The sequence below is a fragment of the Pinus tabuliformis genome, chromosome 6 (assembly GCF_031772625.1).
Source record: "Pinus tabuliformis cultivar Carrire ecotype Pingquan chromosome 6, CPIR1, whole genome shotgun sequence".
NCBI lineage: Eukaryota > Viridiplantae > Streptophyta > Pinopsida > Pinales > Pinaceae > Pinus > Pinus tabuliformis.
In genome coordinates this window covers 2,023,021,868-2,023,046,594 of record NC_142292.1, presented here as the reverse complement: position 1 = coordinate 2,023,046,594, position 24,727 = coordinate 2,023,021,868, and the positions used below count along the sequence as shown (strand labels likewise).

Here is a 24,727-nt window from a genome sequence, read left to right as displayed (position 1 = left end):
ATTTGACTACACAAGGCATCCACCTCATCTTCCAGCTGACGAATCTTTTGGTTCTTCTCTATGTTCCTCTCTTGCATTTCACAAGCTTCCTCACGTTGCTGCTGATAACACTTCTGAAGATCAGCCAAACCCGCCCGCAATTCATAATGCTCTCTCTCACAAGATCCACAAGCTTGAGGGGAGTATGAAGCCAGAGGTGGGCACTTCTCCCATTTCCTATCATAACGGCCCGCCATCCTACTCGAGTGCGGGCGTCAGTGGCCCTAGGAGCCATAGTCCATGTTGTCGAGGAGAAAGAGATGCACCCAAGGAAAAGACTCAGAGGGACAATGACCCAATTGCCAAGGAGGAACAAAAAAGACAACAGCACCCAAAATCACACAAAAGCAAGACTCAAAATTACCCTCACCGGCAATTGTCTCTCCCTGATCCACCAACTTTACTAACAAATGGCACTCACTAGTCTAAGGGAAGGGGCAACTCTCAACAACCAGAATTGTCCACAGACAATCCTGACACTGCCAAAGAGTCCTTCCACTAGAGACCTTTTGGACAGGTCCTTCCTTTTGCAAAATTTAAGACCGTTATTCCACAATTTATAGAAATTTTTGAGCCGAAGTCTCGTGTGGTTTTGAGAGATTGCATGCTTACCTCTGGGGTCCCAATTCTCTACCATGATTATCTTGAAGCCTGAAACGACTTTCGCCTTAAGAAAATTAACCATCACTCGCGCGAGCCATCTGATCCAGCCCAGTGGAAATAAATGTGGCTCTCGCTCTGAGGTATCTCGCATGGAGCTGGTTTGATTGTTCTTGCTACGGACCCGAATACGAGAATCAACATGTAGAGTTCTCACACTTATCCTTTGCTTCGTGCCAAGTGTCTTGGCCTGTTGAGGTATGCCACCACGAGTCAAGTGTGAGGTAAGGATTATGCTCGAATGATGCCAGATGGGGGGGAAGAGGGGGCGCCAATAGGGATGAAGGATGTGATGGGGGCAACGAGAGTGGGAGGAGGGGAGGGGGAGGGGGAGATGAGGGGGCTGGGGAGGTGGCCGACAGAGGGGGATCGGAGAGGGGGTGGTGAGTTGGATGAAGAGGGGGAGGAGAAGAAGGGAGGAGGGAACAAAGGGAGATAAGACTAATACACCCCAAGGGAGGGAAGGGTTAAAAGGGATTATTATAACTTTTAAATCCAAGATATGTGACTTTTGTGCCCAGTCTTTGGTGTAGGAGGAGAGATTTATCATCAAAATTAGGACTTTCATGCTCAGATTTAGGGGATGGGAAGATAACCATCAATTCCATTTACCTTGTTGCAACCTTCTTTCATTTGGCAAGCCATATTGGCTTGCATGTCTGCATCCTTGTTTATACCTCTTAAAATATGAAAGAATTGCAGATTCCCAAAGAGAGGGAGCAAGCCAAGGGCTCTCTTTAGTATCTGATTTAGCTTGTTATTCTAGGCTGCAGTGTTTGAGTTCATGTGCTTTATAACTAAGAGAGAATCACCCAAGATATTCATTTCCTTGATTCCTTTTTGCTGAGCTAAAATGAGACCAAAATATAATCCATAGGATTCCACTTGGTTATTTGTCTTCCTACCCAAACCCCAAGCATACCGATCAACAATTATTCCATCGGGATTAATGAGAATCCCTCCCCCTCCTGCCACCCCAATTCGAAATACATAATTGACATCCTAGAAGCACTATTTTGATTTAATCTGAATACACACAAATGATTCTACCATTTTGTTCACTACATTTAAATGATCGATTTAATAAGAAGAGCTATATATAACCTCACAAATAGATAATGTTCTGCCAGATTTAAAATTGTTTCAAACATACACATTGGTTTTTACTTCTAAAATAGTGTATCTTAAGTATATAGTTGAGATCTGAGTTGCAAGAAAATTTAAAATGAGTACAGGTTTTGAAAACGGGAACACTCGTAGAAGATTTCTGGATAAAACTATGTATAGGATTAATATCTTGTCCAACATTTCGAGTGGACCCTCAACCCATCATTGGGGACCAGAGAATATATATTGACCCAACATATATTCTTTGGTCCCAAATAATGGGTGGAGGGTCCACCCGAAACTTTGGACAAGATATTAATCCTATAGACAGTTCTATCAGGAAATCTTCTACGAATATGAATAATTGTGGAAATCTTCGTTCTATTATAACAGGAACACTACCAAACAGGTAGGTGGGAGAAAATTATTAATGATCATTTAGAAAAATGGAGCTAAACGAAGTTAGGGTTTCATTGTGTGGAAATGAGGGATTTGGATCAGCCGCCATGATCTGTCCCTTGGATGGCTCGCATGGCAGCCAAGGATCCAAGGCACCTGGTCGCTAGAGGGCTCTGAACTTTGGGTGGGCGTATACTGAATCTCCATATTGGCGTGATCAACCCGAATACTAGATCGCTGGGGACCTGGAGTTTACAGAAAAAGGAGATCAATGCCATGTGGGCCGTGGTGGATTCCAAACTCAAGGCATCAAAAACAATATCATTCTGCCGCATTCGGTTCCACATTTTTCTTGGGCCCATAGGAGCCGGCACACCCCGGATGGAATGGTTGAAGAGGGCTCCTTGGACATATTTTGCGCAGCTGCTGTTGGAGTCCCTAAGGAAGGCGAAGACAGCAATTTTTTCAGTGGACAAAGCACACGACAAACACCGGAACTGCGACATGGATCCTTGTTGTGGTCACAGTCTCACATTTGGCACCAAAATCACGAGGGGAATAACTTCGTGTCGCTCACAGAGGAAGAGATACAGGTTTTTTGGCACTGATGTGGAGGCGGGACTATTGTTACAACCACACCAGCTCCATGTCACTGAGTTGGATGGGAGAATAGCAAAACTAGGTACTCCGGGCCCAGAACTTATTGGCACTGAAGGCAAACAAGATAAAGGCCCTCTTCTCCTGGTGCACCACACCATCATCCGCTCTCACAAGACAGAGTCGGAACAAGCGCTGAAATTTGGCATTGATGGGATGGCCCCGGTTTCAACCTGCGCCAACAATCGCGCCATACCGAGCACTGAGCCATATGGGATACCCGTAACAGAGTGGCCTATCAGCAACAAGTTGGATTATGGCTCCCAGAACCTGGTAAATCCTCTCCGCTTTCAAATCTTTCTAAAAACCCCTGCTGGGATTTCCTTATTAGTCTGGGTAAATAAAACAGACAGAGTGATACAACTGAAGCACAACATCTCGCAAAATGTCGGATACCCTACTCATATGCAGAATTTGATATATGGGGGCAGAACATTACAGGATAACCAGTCTTTGAAGGATTATCATATCCTATCAACATCCTCCATAACCCTCAACCTGAGACTAAGAGGTGGTGCTATGATAGCCAGTAAAACAAATAATGCAGGAGGAGGTTATGGGAGCAGTACTTCGAAAAGCACAAAAACAAAACAAAAGCAAATAAATGGAGGAGTCTCCTTCAAGAACATCCTACAAGGAAAAAGAGCAGATTCAGAACCAACAAAACAAGTAGGTACTTCCCCTAGCCCGTACATAGTGGAGCAACTGAACTCCATTCCAGAACTAAATATAGACAATACAGAAGCAGATGAGCATTGTGCTACATTTGAATCACAAGCCATTATTTGTCGTTTCAACTGTTTCTGGCCAAAACTAGTAGAGCTTTTTCATTGGATTTTGACCAATTGGACATTAGATTGTGAAATACACCTCTGCTCCAAAGGGTTCTTCATTGTAAAATTCCCAACATCGGAGGCAAGAGACATTATCTTATAGGAAGGACCATGGTTCTGGGGATCGATGAGCCTTTTCATCACACCTTGGTTCCCAGAATTTGATGCAAACACCATGGTTGTTACCAGAATGTCGGTTTGGGTTCGGCTGCACAATCTCCCTCTACATTTCTAGGACGATCATGTTCTAGCAGATATAGGGAACATCATAGGGAAATATATCAAGACAGATACCCAAAGATTGGAGGAAAGGATCTACACATACGCACGAATATGTGTGGAAGTAGATCTCAGCAAAGGTTTACCAGATCGCATACAACTGATCCACAAACAGCGAAATTGGACACAACTTCTAGATTATGAGAACACAACTTTCAGATGTAGAATTTGCAGGCAAACAAGGCACCTTCAAAATATGTGTCTTGAAGCCAAGAAAGACACCGGAAGAAAGAAGAAGAATGGGAAACATACCAGAAGCAATAGACACCAGACAATTCATCAGAAAATTCAGATTTAGACAAGGACACTGCAAGACCTGAAATTGGAAATCAGCTTGCTCTTGTCACTTCTTCGCTGTCTCAAAGGGAATGGCGCAAGGATGAGAAAAAGAAAGGGAGAAAAGCCTAACTTTTCTCCTCAAATGTATATTAGTTTGATTTTTGTATGTTTTTTATTATCATCAATCATGGACTTGTGTTTTTGATTATCATCAATCATGGACTTGATGATGCTATGTTTCTTAGCAAATGCAACATGTAATTTTGTTTTCACTAATAAAATTACGATTTTTTCCTAGGAAAAAAAGGTATGTGGGAGAAATGCCATATATATAATGTTATCTTGCAACAAAAGAAGAATGATAGGTTAATATGTAGGTAGGTTTATAAACAAATTAGAGGTTAACTTGTCTTCATTTTCCATAAATTAGGGGTTTATAGACTTCCTAACGAGTCCCACACACCTCCTGGGCATTTGGGTGGGCCTGGAGAACTTTAAAAACACGCTGAAATGTGGGGGTTTCATGCCAAAACTCCCCAGAAACACCCTGAGCTATACCATATGGTGTTTCCAAATCATGAAACGTCGTATGGTACAGTTTTGGGCATTTAAGAGGCATCTTGTACCTGTTTTTGGCACTTCAGTGGTTTTCGGTACCAGTGCATGTGTGGGTTGAGCATTTCCTGCAACTTAGCTTTAGATACTTTTTCCAAGATAGATAAATAGATACATGCACACGCAACCATTTCCAACCTGTCCCAAATTGAAAATGAAAGTAACTTTAGGGTGGCATGAGATAGACTCCACACAGATAGCATAATCCAACGTTGAATTTACATTTCTTCTGAAATGCAGACAAGAATACAATTATCAGAGGAATTTTGATTCAAAGAATACAATTGCAACATTCATCACTCTACAATTGCAGGGAGAGAAACAAGGTGCATTCTACAGCCCCGGTGAGGACAGGGATAGGGACTAATCATGTATGTGCCTATGTGGGAGTCATCTAATCATGTAGCAAACAGTTCCCTCCTTCCAGCAACTTGATGGAATCTAGTGATGAAAATTTGCGATACTGATAATGAAAATCTGTAATTTTGTAAATTTTGACACTGCAGATGGATTTCTAGGCTCAATTTTCATGGGAACAACTCCATCCTGTCATTTCAGTAAATCCAAACAACTGAAATTTGCAAATTTAAACAGAATTTTAAATGGAAGAATGCCCAAAAAAGAGGTGGAAATTGCTACAATATTAGCTTATTCCACTCATGTTGGGGGAGGGGGTGTTAGCCCTAAGGTTCAACGCTGACTCTTGGAAGGTCAAGGAAGGGCTCGATCTACTCTGCTACTGTCAAAAGGGGCCCCACCTGGGTCATTTTCCCCTTCTCCCCTTACCCCGCTCACTTTCTACCCTTCCTGTTCCTTCATTCACCTTCTAAACCCGACAAAACCCCCCTTTTCTGGCCTTAGCCCCAAGCGCAAAGCTAAATTACCCATAAAACCTTACCCATATGCCTTACGCGCTCATAACTCATCGCACAGCATCTCCGCCGTCGATCTTCTCCCGCCGATCCAATGGCCCATATTGCACCCGATAAAGGCAACCTGCCCGATCGGCCTCCACCATCAGATCACCTCCGCCAGATCTAACGGTCCTCGCACATATCGCGAGGACAACTAGCACGGACAATACCCGCGCGATATGGGCGGTTTTTCTCTCTCATCCACCGCTACATGTCAGCCGCTTAATGGAATCGCGTGACTTCTAACACTTACCATTTACCGCCCGATGTCCGCGCGATGAAAACCATTACCGCCCAAGCTAAACCACCCCGCCCGTTATCGCCCGCACATCTCCACCACCTGATAACCGTCTGATCTACCTGCTGAAGATCTAAAGGCCCGGACACATCCCGCTCTCACCACGATCACTAGCCTCTGTAAAACGATCTCCGCCACTCATCTCCCTTGATCTGACGGCCACCAGCCACGATCATCCCAACCATTCATCTGCCCATGCACTCCATGCCCCACGTTCTGTCTGTTACCTGAAGGAGAAGATGGCTGACTTTGTCAGTCTAGCGACAGTTTGACCATGAAACTGAATTAAATGAAGAGCATGGCCGAAGGATAAAAGGACACAGCACGACTCAGCAATCGAATTAAACAGTCACGGAACTCCACTGCCGCGAATCAATCCGACCACCTAAAGGACAACAAAGTACCAGAAGTCCAGAACCAATCAGGTTTTCGTAGTGAAGAAACCAACTGCGTTCAAAGACGCGATCAGACAGTTAATGGTAGTTGATGGTCAATTAAGACCCCTCCATCCCTAAAACAGCTAAGAGCCATTGTAATGACAGATTATAAAGAGCCAGAAAAAAGATGTAACAAGGGTTGGCATTTGATGTAAGGTTCAACTTCTGGAGACTGTAGACACTCTGTAACTTGCAGCGTCTCATCTTCATTTTCAGCTATGCAAGCTTCTTTTGTTGTTACAAGTTCACTGCCCATTTCTTCTCTGTTCTAAGCTTGTGTCTGTGGCGTTGTATTCATGATTGCTTCCATGTTTAATACTAGATAATTGTCATCTTATCTTTGTATTGAAATATTGAATGTATCAATGAGTAGGCCACTCAGGTTTCTTCTGTGTTTGATGCAAAACAACTGTCATCTTGTCTTTGCATTGATAGATTAGATCTACAAGTTTCTTTCCTGGTTGCAGTCGGCCATCACATGGTTGTGTGTATCTGCTAGTGTGGTCAATATTCTCCATATTCACCTAATTCCTAAACTGTTGAGCATTGGCAGTCTAAAGCCTTGTAGTTTGAGGGTGTCCATGCATGTCTAAAGTGAAAACAGAGTAGAAGTGGTTATCTGGCTTGAACCAAACCATCATCCCTTCCAATAAACTTCTGCAAAAATAGTTTAATTTATATGTTACCAGGCATCTCCGAGCTACAACCTAGGAGAGTTTCCTGGACAGCTAACATAATTGGCGCCACTGACGGGGAGAGGAAATTGAAGCTTAGCTTCCCTGGGAAAACGACACAAATCCAGCTTTGATGATAGACAAAGTCTGGACACATTTTTGGTTGTAATCATCTATCTAGCAACTCTACTGGAGGCCGAAACTCTTGGCGACTCCACATCACAATTCTGGCTTAGTTTGTGAGGCACACTCGGAGAAATCCTTAGAAATCACCAACTGACCCAGTACCTGACCCTAAGAAGATTATCAAGGAAAGAAAGACATCACAAAAGGGAGCATCAAGATCAGGTAAGCTTAAGAAATCTTATGCATCTCTGTAAGAAAGGCTTGTAACAGAACAAATACATATTGAGAATATAGCCTCTAGCATTATTAGTGAAGAGAAATTTTCAGAGATTCATAAAGCTCCTTATTCTTTAGGTCCTCCTTTGGATTTCAGCCCAAAGGAAACCTCCCCTCCTGCCCATCATATTCTTTTAACCCTGTAAGTCATTTCTCAACTCCCTACCTTTCAGACTGCCAGCACTCTTTCATCTGCCCTAGTCATGGCAGGTCCACAAGCACCCACCAAAATGGAAAGAATCATAGCTGCTAGGTATGGACCCTTGGTCTTGCCTACTCCTTTGAATGCTATGCCTGTAGGAGAATATCAGAAGTACATGCCTAAGTTCACTAGGACAGTAGGAGTCATAGCAGAAGAACATCTTGAGTCCTTCTATAGCTATGCTAATAATCTAGACAATAGTGAAGATGATGTGTGGATGAGAGTATTTGTCCAAAGCCTAGATGGAGAGGCTAGAAAATGGTTCAGAGAATTAACCCCTAGGTCTATAACAGACATTGAGGCCTTAGATTGTGTGTTCCTAAAGCATTGGGGGGATAAGAAAGATCTGCTCTACTATCATACTGAGTTTGGGAATCTGAAAAGGGAAAATGGGGAGTCACTTTCTGATTTTAATAAAAGGTTTAACCGCATGTATAGCAAGATACCAGCTGAAGTGAAACCTACTCCCACCTCTGCCAAGCTCACCTATGCCAATGCCTTTGATTCTAACTTCTGTCTGCTATTGAGAGAAAGAAGATGTGCTTCTTTGGTTTGAGATGTAGGATGCAGCGTTGGAGGTAGAATCTAATATCATAGCTGCAGAGAAACTCAAAGGACATGCTAATCGAAGGAGACAGAGGGGTGAATATTCTTCATCTTCAAACCCAAGATAGACAAAATGACCAAGATGATAGTCATTGGCCTCTGAAATCTCCAAGTTGAAGGTTGAGCAGCATTCAGGGAAAAGAAGGGTTCCTAACGCATTTGCTCCTAGAAATCCAAACCCATATAGGAGAGCAAATGAACAATTGCAGTTCATGCAAAGCATAGAAAATTTTAGGGGCGAATGTTCGCCCTTTGGCGAAATTAAGGAGTTTTAAATTTTTAGTGGGCGAATATTTTGTATCATAGAACATTTTTACAAATCACCTCAAATAGCCCACTTTATTTTAAGGGAGAGGGTAAAAAAGGTAAATTTAGCCCTTGAAATTAGGAGTTACAACTTTCCATTCGCCCACTTTCAAGAATAGATTTTATTTAAGTGAATCCATTCGCCCATTTTCAAGAATAGGTTTTATTTAAGTGAATCCTATGGGCCAAATACCATATTTATAAAAGAGGTATGCTAAATTAATAAAAATATAAATAAATGAGAGGTATGGTAAATAAATAAAACATTTTTTATATTTACTCCATAACTCACCTTATATACATGCAAAGGTGTAAACAAATAAAAATATAAGTAAAGTGGAGGTATGGTAAATAAATAAAACGTCTTTTTATACTTACTCAAAAGGTATGGTAAATAAATAAAAATATAAATAAACTAGACGTATGGTAAATAAATAAAACCTCTTTTTATATTTAGTCCATAACCCTCATTCTATTTATGAAGGCTCAAGAAAGAGGTTTTATTTAAGTGAATCCTATGGGCCAAATACCATATTTGTAAAAGAGGTATGGTAAAGTAATAAAAATATAAATAAACGAGGTATGGTAAACAAATAAAACATTTTTTTATATTTACTCCATAAGTCACCTTATATTTAAGAACACTCAAAAAATGCGTTATATTTAGGTGAAACCTATGGGCAAAATACTATGGGACAAATACCATGGACTAGATTGTTATTAATACCATGCAAAAAAACATTATTAACCTTAATATTAGTATTAATAAAAATAAAAATGGCACATGGTATTGACCCATGGTATTCACCAAAATGGCACATGGTATTGACCCATGGTATTAACCTGGAATGTAGCCTATTTAAATGGGGGAATTCAACCAGCATAGATCCATCTTTACTCTGATCTACTAACCCCCAAGAGGTATCAAATATCGTGATATGCAAACTAGCAGAGCGAAAAAATATTTGATCCCTCTCAGGGTGGATCAAGAGTAAAAATGGATGTTGTAATTTAATGTATGTTAAACATTTTAGCTTGGTTAAAATAAAAAATAAAATGAAAATCAACTATTAATTTTTATAAATTACTAATAGTAATTTTTAAGCTCCAGGTTTATGATAACCCAAGGTATTGACCCATGGTAATACCAAGATCTTACAAGATTTTATAATTGAGTAAAATATTCGCCATGCTTGGTGAGAGATTCGTCAAAAAATTATATATACATATTATATTATTGATAAAATCGCCTTCCATTTTTCCTATATACCATGGAGATTCGCCCATTTATTATACATATAAATTTAGGGGAGGTTCTTAAAATTTTCCCTGATGCAAAGAGGCAAAGAGGCCAGTGAAGAACAGAAAGTGAAGACTCCTTTCCAAAACATAGTCATGGAGGAGGAGCAGTTTGATGAAGAGGATGAGATCCACTGCATGGAAGACAAAGGCAGTGCTTCCTTTTTGACATTAGATGCCTATGAGGAGTCATTACTCAAGGACCAAACCAGCCAGGAGTGGGACAGAGAAGTTGTTCTGCAAACTAAAAATCAGCAGAGATATAACCTGAGGTCACGGATGAGTAATGACAAAGAAAGCCCTGTCCAAAAGACCGTTGTCCCTGCAGCACAGCAAGCTAACAAGCAAAAACGACCAGCAGTTGATCCCAACGTCCTCAAAGCACCAACTCAAGAGGTCAGAGGTCCTGACAAGTCCCCTTCCCCTTTCAGTTTTGAATCATAAGTCCAGAAGTTGAAAATATTTGTACCTCTGATAGAATTAGTAAAGAATGAGGCCTTAAGAAACCCATCCTTGACGCCCTTGAGCTCAAAGTCACACAAGCATCAAATGACTGTATCAATTTGCAAGATGAAAAACCTACAGTTGTGCTTAGCCCAATGACTGAACTTGCTAATGACAGCTCCCCATCATTTTATGTCTCCTTGACCATTCACGACAAAATCCTTCACAACTGTCTGCTGGACACAAGTGCCAGTCATAATCTAATGCCCAAGGCCGTCATGGATGAGTTAGGCCTTGACATCACTAGACCCTATCATGACTTGTTCTCCTTCGATTCTAGAAAAGTGAAATGTCTGGGGTTAATCAAAGACTTGGTCATCACCTTATCTCAGCTGCCCATGAAGAGCATGATGATGGATATTGTGGTAGCAGATGTCCCTCTTAGGTTTGGCATGCTACTTTCTAAAGGATGGATTAAATGGTTGGGTGGGACATTGCAAAATGACCTGTCCTATGCCACTGTCCCAGTTTTTGGGGTAGAAAGCAAAAGGTTATATAAGGAAGCCCAGCTGGCCTATATCATTAGCGATGAAAAGAATCACACTAATCATCCCATTTATGCTATGGACACTAATTTTGGAGCATGTATTCTCTAGATTGAAGAATCCCAGATAGCCTCAGTACAACTCAAGAAACCAGTATGCCAGATCATGGGGAAAGAAGGGCCACAGATTTGGGATATGTTCTTTGATGGAGCTTGCTCTAGGGAAGCTGCAGGAGCAGGTGTGGTGCTAGTATCCCCAACACAAGAATGCATACATCTGTCATTCAAGCTGACTTTTCAAGTCACCAACAATATAGCAGAATATGAGGCTTTGATATTGGGCTTAAGTGCTGCTAAATAAATGGGAATCAGAGACATAAAGGTGTTTGGAGATGTCGATCTCATCATTCAACGATTGAACAAAACCTTCCAAGCAAAGCACCCAACACTGAAAGCATACAGAGATGAGGTGTGAAGGCTCAAAGATTCTTTTAGTAGCTTTTGTATCTCATATATTCCCAGAGTCAAAAATCAACTTGTTGATTCCCTTGCTGTGTCTGCTAGCATGTTCATTCCTCCCATGCCCCCTAAATTGGCTTATGAAGTTCAAGGAAAATATAGACCATCTCTACCTGATAATGTCAAATACTGGAAAGTTTTTGAGGATGATGATGAAGTCAATAGGTTTCTACAAGTCATTGATGAATTCTCTGAAATACAAATTGATCAAGAGAATGAAGCCATGGAGGAATGTCACCAGTCTCAGCTAAGAAACAAAATTGGCCAGGACAGCATTGTAAAATTGCCTAGCAACCATATACCTAAAGGGTTGGTGCCTCTAGAAAAGTTGTTTGACCATAATGATGTGCCCTATAAGACTGCCCAAAAAGAAAATAAGTCTGCACTCCATAGGCATAACATAGGAAACCCAGATCATCCAAAGTATATAAATCTGTCCACTCACTTGTCTACGGTCCAAAGTTCCGAATACTGCACCCTGATGAAGCAATTTGCTGATGTCTTTGCCTGGGAATACAGTGACCTTAAGACTTATGACAAAAATATCATCTAGCATAAGATCCCACTGGAGAAAGACACCATCCCTTTCAAGCAGAAACTGAGACCCATAAGCCCTTTGCTGCTCCCTTTGATTGAAAAGGAAATCAAGAAATTGTTGGCTACTAAAATCATAGTTCCACTGAGGTATTCGAAGTGGGTAGCCAACTTGGTAGTAGTGAGGAAGAAAAGTGGGGAAATCCGGTTGTGTGTCAAATTCAGAAACCTGAACAAATGCTCTAAGAAAGACAACTATCCCCTGCCCTAAATGGAACATCTATTGCAAAAGGTTTCAAGGGCTAGAGTCATGTCTTTCTTGGATGGATTTTCAGGGTACAACCAAGTTGTTGTACATCCAGAGGACCAAGAAAAGACTGCCTTCACCACTCCTTGGGGCACTTTTATGTACTCCAAAATGCCTTTCGAACTGATGAATGCTAGGGCCACCTTCCAGAGGGCCATGGATATAGCTTTTGTAGGAGAGAAGGACAAGTTTGTCCTTATCTACCTTGATGATATAACAGTTTACTCCAGCAGTCATCAAGATCATTTGCAGCATTTGAAGAGACTGTTTCTGAAGTGCAAAAAGTTTTGGATTTCAGTAAATCCTACTAAGTCACAATTTGCTTTAGAATAAGGCAAGCTTTTAGGACACATTGTTTCTGCTGCAAGTGTCAAGATCGACCCAGAAAGAGTCAAAGCGATACAGACATTGTCTGTTCTAAGGTCGAAAAAGGACGTTCAATCCTTTTTGGGCAAGATCAACTTTGTAAGGAGGTTTATTCCCAATTTTGCAGAACTGATAAAACATATCACCTCCATGCTGAAAAAGGGATCAGAGATTAGATGGATCGATGCAGCAAGAAGATCTTTTGAAGCTATCAAAAGAGCTATTATGGAAGCTCCCGCTCTAATCAACCCAGACTATAGCAAGGAGTTCCATATCTTCTCTTTTGCCTCCTGTGACACCCCTGCAGCAGTCTTGTTGCAGAAGGATGATGAAGGAACAAAGCACCCAATGGCCTTTTTTAGCAAAACTTTGAGGGATGTTGAACTAAGATATGACATTATTGAAAAACAGGCTTATGCTCTTATTAAGTCTTTGAAGGCATTCTGAATCTACATTCTGCACTCCAAGGTGATTGCCTACGTTCCCTCTACTTCAGTAAAGGATGTCCTAACGCAGCCAGATGTTGATGGAAGAAGGGCTAAATGGATTGCAAAGCTCATTGAGTTCAACATAGAATTGAAGCCCACCAAGCTCATCAAAGGCCAGGGCCTTGCTCAGCTGATGGCTGAAGAAAATTGCAGAATGCTGGACATAAATTGCATGAGTGCAAATTCAAATCTTGGACAGACAGGGGAAGCAACAGTGGAACAAGGACAGAACCAGTCTTTGGCTGAAAATCTGGCTTCTTGTGAATGGTATTCTAGAATAGCTCACTTCCTGTTGAAGCTAGAAGTTCCTTCAGGCCTTAGTTCAAGCCAAGCCAGGACCATTAAGCTCAAAGTAGCCAAGTTCTGTATCCATGAAAACTTGCTTTATTGGAGGGACCCATCCGAAATCCTCTTAAGATGTCTAGACAAAGAGCAATCTATGGAAGTCATGCACCAGCTCCATTCCAGCATCTGTGGAGGACATCATTATTGGAAAACCACCGCCCACAAGATCCTGAGAACTGGATATTATTGGCCCACTCTATTCTCTGATGTGTTTTCATTCGTGAAATCTTGTGACAAGTGCCAGAGGTTTGCAGGGAGGCAGCGACTGAAATCTTTGCCCCTGAAGCCAATACATACCAGTGGCCCATTCTAGCAGGGGGGTTTGGATTTCATAGGGGAGATTAATCCACATTCCAGTGGCTAGCATAGATGGATTTTAGTAGCCACCGATTATTTTACTAAATGGATCGAGGCCATCCCCACTAAGAAAGTTGATCACCAAGTTGTCATGAAATTCTTAACAGAAAACATTTTTACCAAGTTTGGCTGCCCAAACAAATTGGTTACAGACAATGCAGCAGCTTTCAGGGCAAAAGAGTTGGTGGACATGTGTGACTCAATGGGCATTAAACTAGTGCATTCCACCTCATATTATCCTCAAGGCAATGGCCTAGCAGAATCATCCAATAAGAGCCTGGTAAGGATAATGAAAAAGCTGTTGGAAGACAATAAAAGGAGCTGGGATTCCAAACTGAAGTTTGCATTATGGGCTGACAGGGTTACCACCAAGATGTCCACAGGGAATTCTCCATTCAAGTTTGTATATGGCACTGAGGCTGTATTCCCAATCCAATTGACCCTCCCTTTGGCCAAATTCTTGCAAGAAGAGCAGAACGAGGAAAATGACATGGCAAGGAGGATTAGTGACTTGGCTGAAATTCATCAGATCAGAGATCAATTGATTGAAAGGTCTGCAATACATCAAAGGAAAATCAAGGAAGCTTTTGACAGAAAAGCAAAGATGGACAATTTTTAGGTTGGCGACTAGGTTCTCAAATGGGATGCACTGAAGGAAAAGAAAGGCAATCATGGTAAATTTGATGCTCTATGGACAGGACCTTTTGTCATCTCTCAGGTCTAGGGGAACAATACTTTCATGCTGCAAAGTGTGGAAGGAGAAACAATTTTTGATGGCCCAGTAAATGGGCGGTTTTTGAAAATTTATTTTGTTTAAGGCTCTCAGGCCTCAGTATTGTAAATATGTTATTTTTACAAGTTTTAGTGTAGGCTTAAATAGACTCCATGCCCAATGGAATACTAGGCAATGTTTTTTATCTTGTTTTATGTAGAAGGCAGTGGTCTACGGTTCTTGAAACCTCACAGGGAGGATTTCATCCCCAGAAGGAGCTAGTGTTAGCCCTGAGGTTCAGTGCTGACTTTTGGAAGGTCAAGGAAGGGCTCGGTCTGCTCTGCTGCTGTCAAAAGGGGCCCCACCTGGGTCATTTTCCCCTTCTCCCCTTACCCCACTCATTTTCTACCCTTCCCGTTCCTTTATTCACCTTCTAAACTCGACAAAACCCCCCTTTTCTGGCCTTAGCCCCAAGCGCAAAGCTAAATTACCCATATGCCTTACGCGCTGATAATTCATCGCACAGCATCTCCGTTGTCGATCTTCTCCCGCCAACCCAACGGCCCATATTGCACCCGATAAAGGCAACCTACCTAATCAGCCTCCACCGTCAGATCACCTCCGCCAGATCTAATGGTCCTCGCACATATCGCGAGGACAACTAGCACGGACAATACCCGCACAATATGGGCGGTTTTTTCTCTCTCATCCGCCGCTACGTGTCAGCCACTGAATGGAATCGCGCAACTTTTGACACTTACCATTTACCGCCCGATATCTGCGCGATGAAAACCATTACCGCCCAAGCTAAACCACCCCACCCGTTATCGCCCGCACATCTTCGCCGCCCGATAACCATCCGATCTACCCGCTGAAGATCTAACGGCCCGGACACATCCCGCTCTCACCACGATCGCTAGCCTCTGTAAAACGATCTCCGCCACTCATCTCCCTTGATCCAACAGCCACCATCCATGATCATCCCAGCCATTCATCTGCCCATGCACTCCATGCCCCACGTTTTGTCTATAAACCGAAGGAGAAGATGGCCGACTCTGTCAGTCTAGCGACAGTTTGACCATGAAACTGAATTAAATGAAGAGCATGGCCAAAGGATAAAAGGACACAGCACAACTCAGCGACCGAATTAAACAGTCATGGAACTCCACTACCGTGAATCAATCCGACCACCTAAAGCACAGCAAAGTACCATAACCGATCAGGTTTTCGTAGTGAAGAAACCAACTGCGTTCAAAGACGCTATCAGACAGTTAATGGTAGTTGGTGGTTAATTAAGACCCCTCCATCCCTGAAACGGCTAATAGCCATTGTAATGACAGATTATAAAAAGCCAGAAGAAAGATGTAACGAGGGTCGGCATTTGACGTAAGTTTCAACTTTTGGAAACTGTAGACACTTTGTAACTTACAGCGTCTCATCTTCATTTTTAGCTATACAAGCTTCTTTTGATGTTACATGTTCACTGCCCATTTCTTCTCTGTTCTAAGCTTGTGCATGTGGCGTTGTATTCATGATTGCTTCCGTGTTTAATACTAGATAACTATCATCTTATCTCTGTATTGAAATATTGAATGTATCAGTGAGTAGGCCACTCAAGTTTCTTCTGTGTCTGATGCAAAACAATTGTCATCTTGTCTTTGCATTGATAGATTAGATCTACAAGTTTCTTTACTGGTTGCAGCCGGCCATCACATGGTTGTGTGTATCTGCTGGTGTGGTTAGTATTCTTCATATTCACCTAATTCCTAAACTGTTGAACATTGGCGGCCTAAAGCCTTGTAGTCTGAGGGTGTTCATGCATGTTTGGAGTGAAAACAGAGTAGAAGTGGTTATCTGTCTTGAACCAAACCATCATCTCTTCCAATAAACTTCTGCAAAAATAGTTTAATTTATATGTTACCAGGCATCTGAGTTTCCTGGAGAGCTAACAGGGGGCATTGAATCTGTATTGAATATGGACACCACAAAACCTAGTTTTTATATACACATAATGGTTATGTATCTCAAGTTTCAAAGCCCTTCGCGTCGTAAAACAGTGCAATGATATTAGACAACGTATTAGGTGTATTGATTATGTATAGTAGCGCAAACCCATCTAAACCCAGGTCTGATATACACGATTTTCAAACTCTATCAAATTCCAATATTTTGTAGAATTGATCATTTGTGTCTATTTGAGATATGCATGTTCAAGCTTCACAACCTGCTGATCCGGGCTTAGATGCGTTCTTGTTAGTATCGACTTCAATCGGATTGAACTCTATTAGGCAACTGAATTGAATTCAATCATAAATGAAATCTTAGGCATACCTGGCGGCTGAGAGTGGTGGGATCATGGCGAGCCCAAAATACATCAAACAAGTTCAGATAGGAACATTCCTTAGGGTCATATTGAACCCTCACGACCTCAGAATGCATGGTGTTCCCAGAGCAAACATCCTCGTATGTGGGTTTATGCACAAGACCCTGCGAATATCCGACCTCTGTCTTGGTGACGCCCGCGACTCTCTGGAACGCGAGTTCGACTCCCCAGAAGCATCCTGCGCCGAATTGGGCAAACTGTTGGCCAGGGGCTGGGACATCATCGTCCGGCCCCTGGGCAATCGAAGCCCCCTCTGTATTAACTGCACCGCTGCTCTTCGATGCTGCTCGGCCCCCAAATCCGAGCTTGTTCAGCCACCCATCCATGAGATTATCGACAAGGGAAACTGTGCTAATTCTTCTTCGTGGGCTCAATGGAGAATAGTCGTATGACTTGAGAGAATCCCAACTATGTGCAAAGACCACTGAAAGGCATGGGTGGACGGATTTTATGGGAGAATTCCCTAAATGGCTCGTTGCAAGTAAGAGATAAGATGCCGTGAGGAGAGACCCCGCCTGCGCTGCTGAGGACATTTCTTTTGGTTCTAAACTTTAGGCAATGTTTTCAACGCGCCAATCAATAAAAATACTAGCTGTTCCATAGTTGATAATCTGTGTGCCTATGAAGTGTGTGTGGCGTACTTTTGTCCACGGTGCCACAATCCTAAATGTAGTTCATAGGATACAATGAGACTATTAATCCCATGTAGAATGGAGAAAACTACTAGAATTCATGGACAGAAGTAGTCCACTATCAGATTAATTAAAAGAAAATGGAATATTTATTGTGTAAATTTGGGAGGGAGCAAGCTGAGAGGGGGAGAAAATGGAAAAGGTATTATGTAAAATGAAGTTTTGAAGGATGAGAGCGAATTACTAGGTTACATTTTAATTATTATTAAAAAGTGTATAGAGCCAAGAACATTTATTGTTTAATTAAGAACATTTATTGTTTAATTAAGAAGTAAATTTTATTAACAATATTTTGAAATTGGGTATGGAAAAGATTTTTAAAAAAATGGAGAGAAAAAGTGTATTTTTTTGCATTTTTTTTTTAAGTGGAAGCAAAAATACATTTTAGAATGTAAGGTCTTCAAAGACATTTAAAAAAACATATACATTAAAAGATTTTTAATTAATACCGGTCAAATTAGTATTGATTATTATTAATTCAGTGTTGATTAATGTAAGTTATAATATTTAAGTTTGAGAAAAACAAGTCAATATTATTATAAAAAAAAAATTTCAAATATGTGGTTGCAGTTATTATACAATATAATGCCATATAGATAACTATTTCACGGTTTTATTACCATGATTTGTGGATATAATTGTAATATTCATATTTTCACCTCATAACTTTATTACCATGATTTATAGATATGGTTGCAATATTCATGCTTTGATTTTTGGTAAATTGTTTATCAATGTTGACATTCAATTCAATTAATATACAACACACCCAGTCAAATTATTTGTCCTCTAAGGGTCCACCTATCCATTATCCATTTCTTGATAAACAAGGTGGGTTGCGAAGCAGTAAGTCCCTGCCATTGATGTGGTGAGAGTTGACCTGCATAATTGTCTTTCTTAGAAGGAAAGTACCGTATTTTTTGGTATATGCCGCAATTATTTTGTGTTTTTTATCAGTCCCTAAGCTTTGGCAGAAATGTTTCGCTTCGAAGGAAAATGACATGGTGGGCTTGTTGCCAATGCAACGTACATAGCTACACCTGGGAAGGGAATTTTAGTTGCATATGAAAGCATATTAAAAAAAGCTCAATGTTGTAATTTGTAGCCCATAAGAGAAAATTCAAAGTATAAAGGTGTGTCGAGGACTTAACCCATGCAGTTTCCGTAACAGCAATTTGAGAAAAGTTTGTGGTATTGGTTGTTGAAATAGGATTTTTCAAGCCTACGTTCCGTGAAGTAGTTGCAGAATTGAATGGTATCCAAACGCAGTTGAATTTGTGTTTAGGATACATGCTCAATTAACCATTAACAAAATTTAGCACAACTGCATCAAATTTGGTGACATATCAATAATTCATTTGGGAGGTAGAAGTGGAAGCCTTGGGTCTATTACAATCAATGTTGAAATTTATTACAAGTTATTATAGTAAATACTTTGGCTAGATTGTAGTAAATACACGAAATTCAGACCAGCAAGGAAGAGGAAATGGATGTCTCGCCGTAAATCAATCCTAGATTTCATGATGTGGAACCACATTCAAATCAATTCAGTTCACTGATTTGAATAGTATACGATATTTTCACATTATAATTATCGAGATATTGTATGATATTTTAGATTGCAATATTCGGTTGTTTGTCCTTGTATATTTTATTTAATTTTGCTTAAAATTGCGTGGCAAAATTATTAGAATTGTAAATTAAAATGAAGCATTAGAATTGTAATCTCATGGCAGGGACTTGCGTGCTAACTCGTACAGTAAACCTCATCATACTACTCGAACATGGGTGGTTTAACTAGTAGTAATTTCATGGTTAAACAATAAACACAATACCATATATGATTGATTTGTTCACTTGCATGAGGAGGTTGTTGAATGAGATATATACATATTGAATACAAGGTCAGTGACAATAGAAAATAATAGGAGCCAACTATCAAGAGGAGTGAGACTATAGAGAACAGAAAATTGGCTCAATCTGAACCTGCAACCAAAGGAAAGCGACGAGCCTATTAAATAATTAATAAAATCGATATATTTAATCTTATTCACTTCGGTAGGTCGGTTCAAGAGGAGAGCGAAGCGGTTCTTAAATTAAATCAATTATCAATCGATGATTACAAAGTTTCGTATATGACGTGTTTGCATGAACCACAAGTGTCTTTTGCATTGCAGGTGTCAAGCAGCACAAATCCAGTTGTTATTATAGCAAGTATGCTCCCATTTTGCAAATTTTTAGTATGGAGGTGCTTCAACTTGGGTTTGGAGATAAATGTTTTCTTGCAAATAGCCTAGTAAGCAGTCACAAAGCCACTATCCAAAGTGGAAACAACACCATCAACAGTATTGAATACAGAGGCGCGATATGAGAATGTATTGCTAACTCATTATGTGAGTGTTGAATACAGAGGCGTGATATGAGAATGTATTGCTATCTCATTATGTGAGTGTAGATTCGTGTGCCGAGCCCAGCGAAGCGACTTCATGAGGGATGAGAATCAGAGTTGCCTCGGCCTTGAAAATAACATACATATTGCTCTTTCGATCCTAAAGATAGTCATATCATTCAGAACATATATGATTCTCAAGACCTTACAGAAGCTACTTGGTGGAATGGTCAGTTGATCTTGTAATTAAGCACATAGCTTGCCTTCATGGCTCTCCCTGTTTCTTCTTACTTTCCAGCTCTATCTATGTTTTATGGTGTTTAGTTGTCGACAACTATCATTGTTCAGTTTCATTCACTGTTGTTGTTTTAGGTTTACATTGGATCGACTCCATTATTGGGTGCAGTCAAATATGAGTCGGGTTGAGTTTGGCTCGCTCTTTCTCCTCCTTATAATTAATAAATAGAAACTTTACACTATGTTGGGTTGGGTTGGTTTGGTACGGAACTCGATTTTGAGAGTAAAATATCTATTTGGCTTTGTTGGAAACATTTGGTTTTTTCCATTACAGGTGCTTCTTTATTGGGTCGATGATGGAGCATTGGAAACCGTTAGATAAATCTAAAACCATGTTAGCTTCTGTTGAAAGCTGCAAGTTGCTCTAAAATACACATCAGGTTTTGGATATAGTCAATTTTTCATTTCATTAGGCTTATAGATGTTCGAATCTGAATCAATGACGCTCTAGAAATTTTGAAACTTAGGGTGTTTTTCTCTCTCTATCATTTGTGTTCATAGTGGACAAAAAATAAAGAAGAATCCTCTTTCTGTGGGAGAATTCTGCTGGATTTGTGAGGGAATCCTCTTTCTATGAGAAAATTCCACTAGATTTGTAGGGACAATTCAGTGTATTTTTCAAGGGCTTACATTTTAGGGCACTGACTACATTTGGATATGGTTCATCAAGAGCACATCTATGTGGATGTATCTATTAGTAATAATTTTCCCACTAGTGTAAGCAGTGAGCCTTCAATACTGAACATAATCTTGCTTGCTTTTCAACATGCCAAGGGGTAGAAGTGATGGAGTTCAATTTCAAAGGAAGCCTTTGGTTACTTGTCTATTTGTTATGTTGTTTTTACTAGGTCCTCTTTTTGTCTATTATGGATCTTTCTTTGGGTCTGGAATGCATCAGAGTACTTCAACTCAAGTCGAAAGATCATCTAGAAAGCTTGGAGGGAATAAGGGTGACAATGATGATGAAGATAATGGATCAAATCTCCAAGAGGATATACTCATAAGGGAAAAAAGGAATACAGAGGATGATGAAGAAAGTGACCCCAAGCTTGAGAACGAGATCCCAAACGAAGAAAACGACCAAATTACATTGAAAACCTTCCATGTAAGTATTCAATCAAAACTTTTGTGTGGAATATTTGTTGTTGTTGTCCTCGAAATCATTATACTTTCACTTTTTCTATTGTAATTTACTCAATTGCTAATATTGGACGAGAATTTACTCATTTGTTTTATAGAAGTGCGACAGTGAGTACTCAGAGTTAATTCTATTCTTGGATCAGGATCTTATCTACCAATTAAAGCTTAAACTCGAATTGGGTCTTATGGAGCACTATGAAAGGCACTACCCTCCTACATAACGACGCCTCAATTGCTTGATCCCTCCACCAGAGGGATCTAAGGTCCAAATTCTCCTTTCACCTGTAATTTTATTTTGTGTTTTGTTCACAGTTTATTCCTATATATTCAATTTCGCCCGAATTTACAATTTTAGTTTCACTTTCACTTTGTAATCACTTCCACTAGGTATTGTTTTTAACAACAACCTTTTCACTTTAAAGATTTTGGATGACTAATGTTCTGGGATCTGAGGTCTTGTGTTGGTAGTAGTCACAAAATTATATCTATATCTTATTCAGGGTCCTATCAAATGGCCAGCAAGTAGGGATGAAGCATGGAAAGTGAATATACCTCATACACAACTGGCAGAGTAAAAATCAGATCAGAATTTGATGATAATGAATGAAGATAAGATCAATTTCCCTAGTGGTGGTACTCACTTCCATAATGGAGTTGACATGTACATTGCAACCATTACAGATGTATGGTATTTATAATTTTTAATGAACCGAGATGCATCTTATTAGTATGGAATTTTGAACTTGAAAGCTTAGACGATCGCTAGCCTCTGTAAAATGATCTCCGCCACTCATCTCCCTTGATCCGACGGCCACCATCCACAAACATCCCAACCATTCATCTACCCATGCACTCCATGCCCCACGTTCTGTCTGTTACCTGAAGGAGAAGATGGCCGACTCCGTCAGTCTGGCGACAATTTGACCATGAAACTGAATTAAATGAAAAGCATGGCCAAAGGATAAAAAGACACAGCACGACTCAACAACCGAATTAAACAGTCACAAAACTCCACTGCCGTGAATCAATCCGACCACCTAAAGGCAACAAAGTACCAAAACCGATCAGGTTTTCGTAGTGAAGAAACCAACTGCGATCAAAGACGCTATCAGACAGTTAATGGTAGTTGGTGGTCAATTAAGACCACTCCATCACTAAAACGGCTAAGAGCCATTGTAATGACAGATTATAAAGAGCCAGAAGAAAGATGTAACGAGGGTTGGCATTTGATGTAAGGTTCAACTTCTGGACACTGTAAACATTCTGTAACTTCCAGCGTCTCATCTTCATTTTCAGCCATGCAAGCTTCTTTTGTTGTTACAAGTTCACTGCCCATTTCTTCTCTGTTCTAAGCTTGTGCCTATGGCGTTGTATTCATGATTGCTTCCATGTTTAATACTAGATAATTGTCATCTTATCTTTTTATTAAAATATTGAATGTATCAGTGAGTAGGCCACTCAGGTTTCTTCTGTGTCTAATGCAAAACAACTGTCATCTTGTCTTTGCATTGATAAATTAGATCTACAAGTTTCTTTCCTAGTTGCAGCCGGCCATCACATAGTTGTGTGTATCTACTGGTGTGGTCAGTATTCTCCATATTCACCTAATTCCTAAACTGTTGAGCATTGGCGGTCTAAAGCCTTGTAGTTTGAGGGTGTTCATGCATGTCTAGATTGAAAACAAAGTAGAAGTGGTTATCTGGCTTGAACCAAACCATCATCCCTTCCAATAAACTTCTGCAAAAATAGTTTAATTTATATGTTACCAGGCATCTCCGAGCTACAACCTAGGAAAGTTTCCTGGAGAGCTAACATAATTGGCGCCACTGACAGGGAGAGGAGATTGAAGCTCAGCTTCGCTGGGAAAACAACACAGATCCAGCTTTGATGATAGACAAAGTCTGGACACATTTTTGGTTGTAATCATCTATCTGGCGACTCTATTGGAGGTCGAAACTCTTGGCGACTCCACATCACAGTTCTGGGTCAGTTAATGAGGCACACTCGGAGAAATCCTTAGAAATCACCAACTGACCCAATACCTGACCCTGAGAAGATTATCAAGGAAAGAAAGACATCACAAAAGGGAGCATCAGAATCAAGGAAGCTTAAACAATATTATGCATCTCTGCAAGAAAGGCTTGTAACAGAACAAATACATATTGAGAATATAGCCTCTAACATTATCAGTGATGAGAAATTTTCGGAGATTCATAAAGCTCCTTATTCTATAGGTCCTCCTTTGGATTTCAGCCGAAAGGAAACCTCCCCTCCTGTCCATCATATTCTTTTAACCCTATAAGTCATTTCTCAACTCCCTACCTTTTAGACTGCCAACACTCTTTCATCTGCCCCAGTCATGGCAGGCCCACAAGCACCCACCAAAATGGAAAGAATCATAGCTGCTAGGTATGGACCCTTGGTCTTGCTACTCCTTTGAATGATATGCCTGTAGGAGAATATCAGAAGTACATGCCTAAGTTCACTAGGACAAAAGGAGTCACAGCAGAAGAACATCTTGAGTTCTTCTATAGCTATGCTGATAATCTAGACATTAGTGAAGATGATGTGTGGATGAGAGTATTTGTCCAAAGCCTAGATGGAGAGGCTAGAAAATGGTTCAGAGAATTAACCCCTAGGTCTATAACAAACATTGAGGCCTTAGATGGTGTGTTCCTAAAGCATTGGGGGGATAAGAAAAATCTGCTCTACTATCATACTGAGTTTGGGAATCTGAAAAGGGAAAATGGGGAGTCACTTTCTAATTTTAATAAAAGGTTTAACCGCATGTATAGCAAGATACCAGCTGAAGTGAAACCTACACCCACCTCTGCCAAGCTCACCTATGCCAATGCCTTTGATTCTGACTTCTGCCTGCTATTGAGAGAAAGAAGATGTGCTTCTTTGGCTGAGATGTAGGATGCAGCCTTGGAGGTAGAATCTAATATCATAGCTGCAGAGAAACTCAGAGGACATGCTAATCGAAGGAGACAGAGGGGTGAATCTTCTTCATCTTCAGACCCCAATATAGACAAAATGACCAAGATGATAGTCATTAGCCTCTGAAATCTCCAAGTTGAAGGTTGAGCAGCATTCAGGGAAAGGAAGGGTTCCTAATGCATTTGCTCCTAGAAATCCAAACCCATATAGGAGAGCAAATGAACAATTGCAGATCATGCAAAGAGGCAAAGAGGCCAATGAAGA

At 40.6% G+C, this 24,727-nt stretch overlaps 1 protein-coding gene and 1 long non-coding RNA gene across 3 annotated transcripts in view; one reads left to right on the top strand and one right to left on the bottom strand.

Annotated features, from left to right (window-relative positions):
* The window catches only part of LOC149267373 (peptide methionine sulfoxide reductase A1-like), a 112,283-nt gene that overhangs the window by 79,925 nt on the left and 7,631 nt on the right, over positions 1–24,727 (bottom strand). Inside the window, exon 1 of one of the 2 annotated variants that reach the window (XM_089432429.1) lies at positions 16,954–17,553. The exons of the other annotated variant lie outside the window; for it this stretch is intronic. Within the exon in view, the coding sequence (XP_089288555.1) occupies positions 16,954–17,538 (585 nt within the window). The 5' untranslated portion in view covers positions 17,539–17,553. Of the gene's footprint in view, positions 1–16,953; positions 17,554–24,727 lie in introns of those variants that run through there. 2 annotated transcript variants of the gene reach the window in all.
* Positions 21,383–21,699, top strand: LOC149267374 (uncharacterized). Its single transcript, XR_016253091.1, has 2 exons — positions 21,383–21,488; positions 21,667–21,699. It is a non-coding gene; the product is annotated as an uncharacterized LOC149267374 (long non-coding RNA).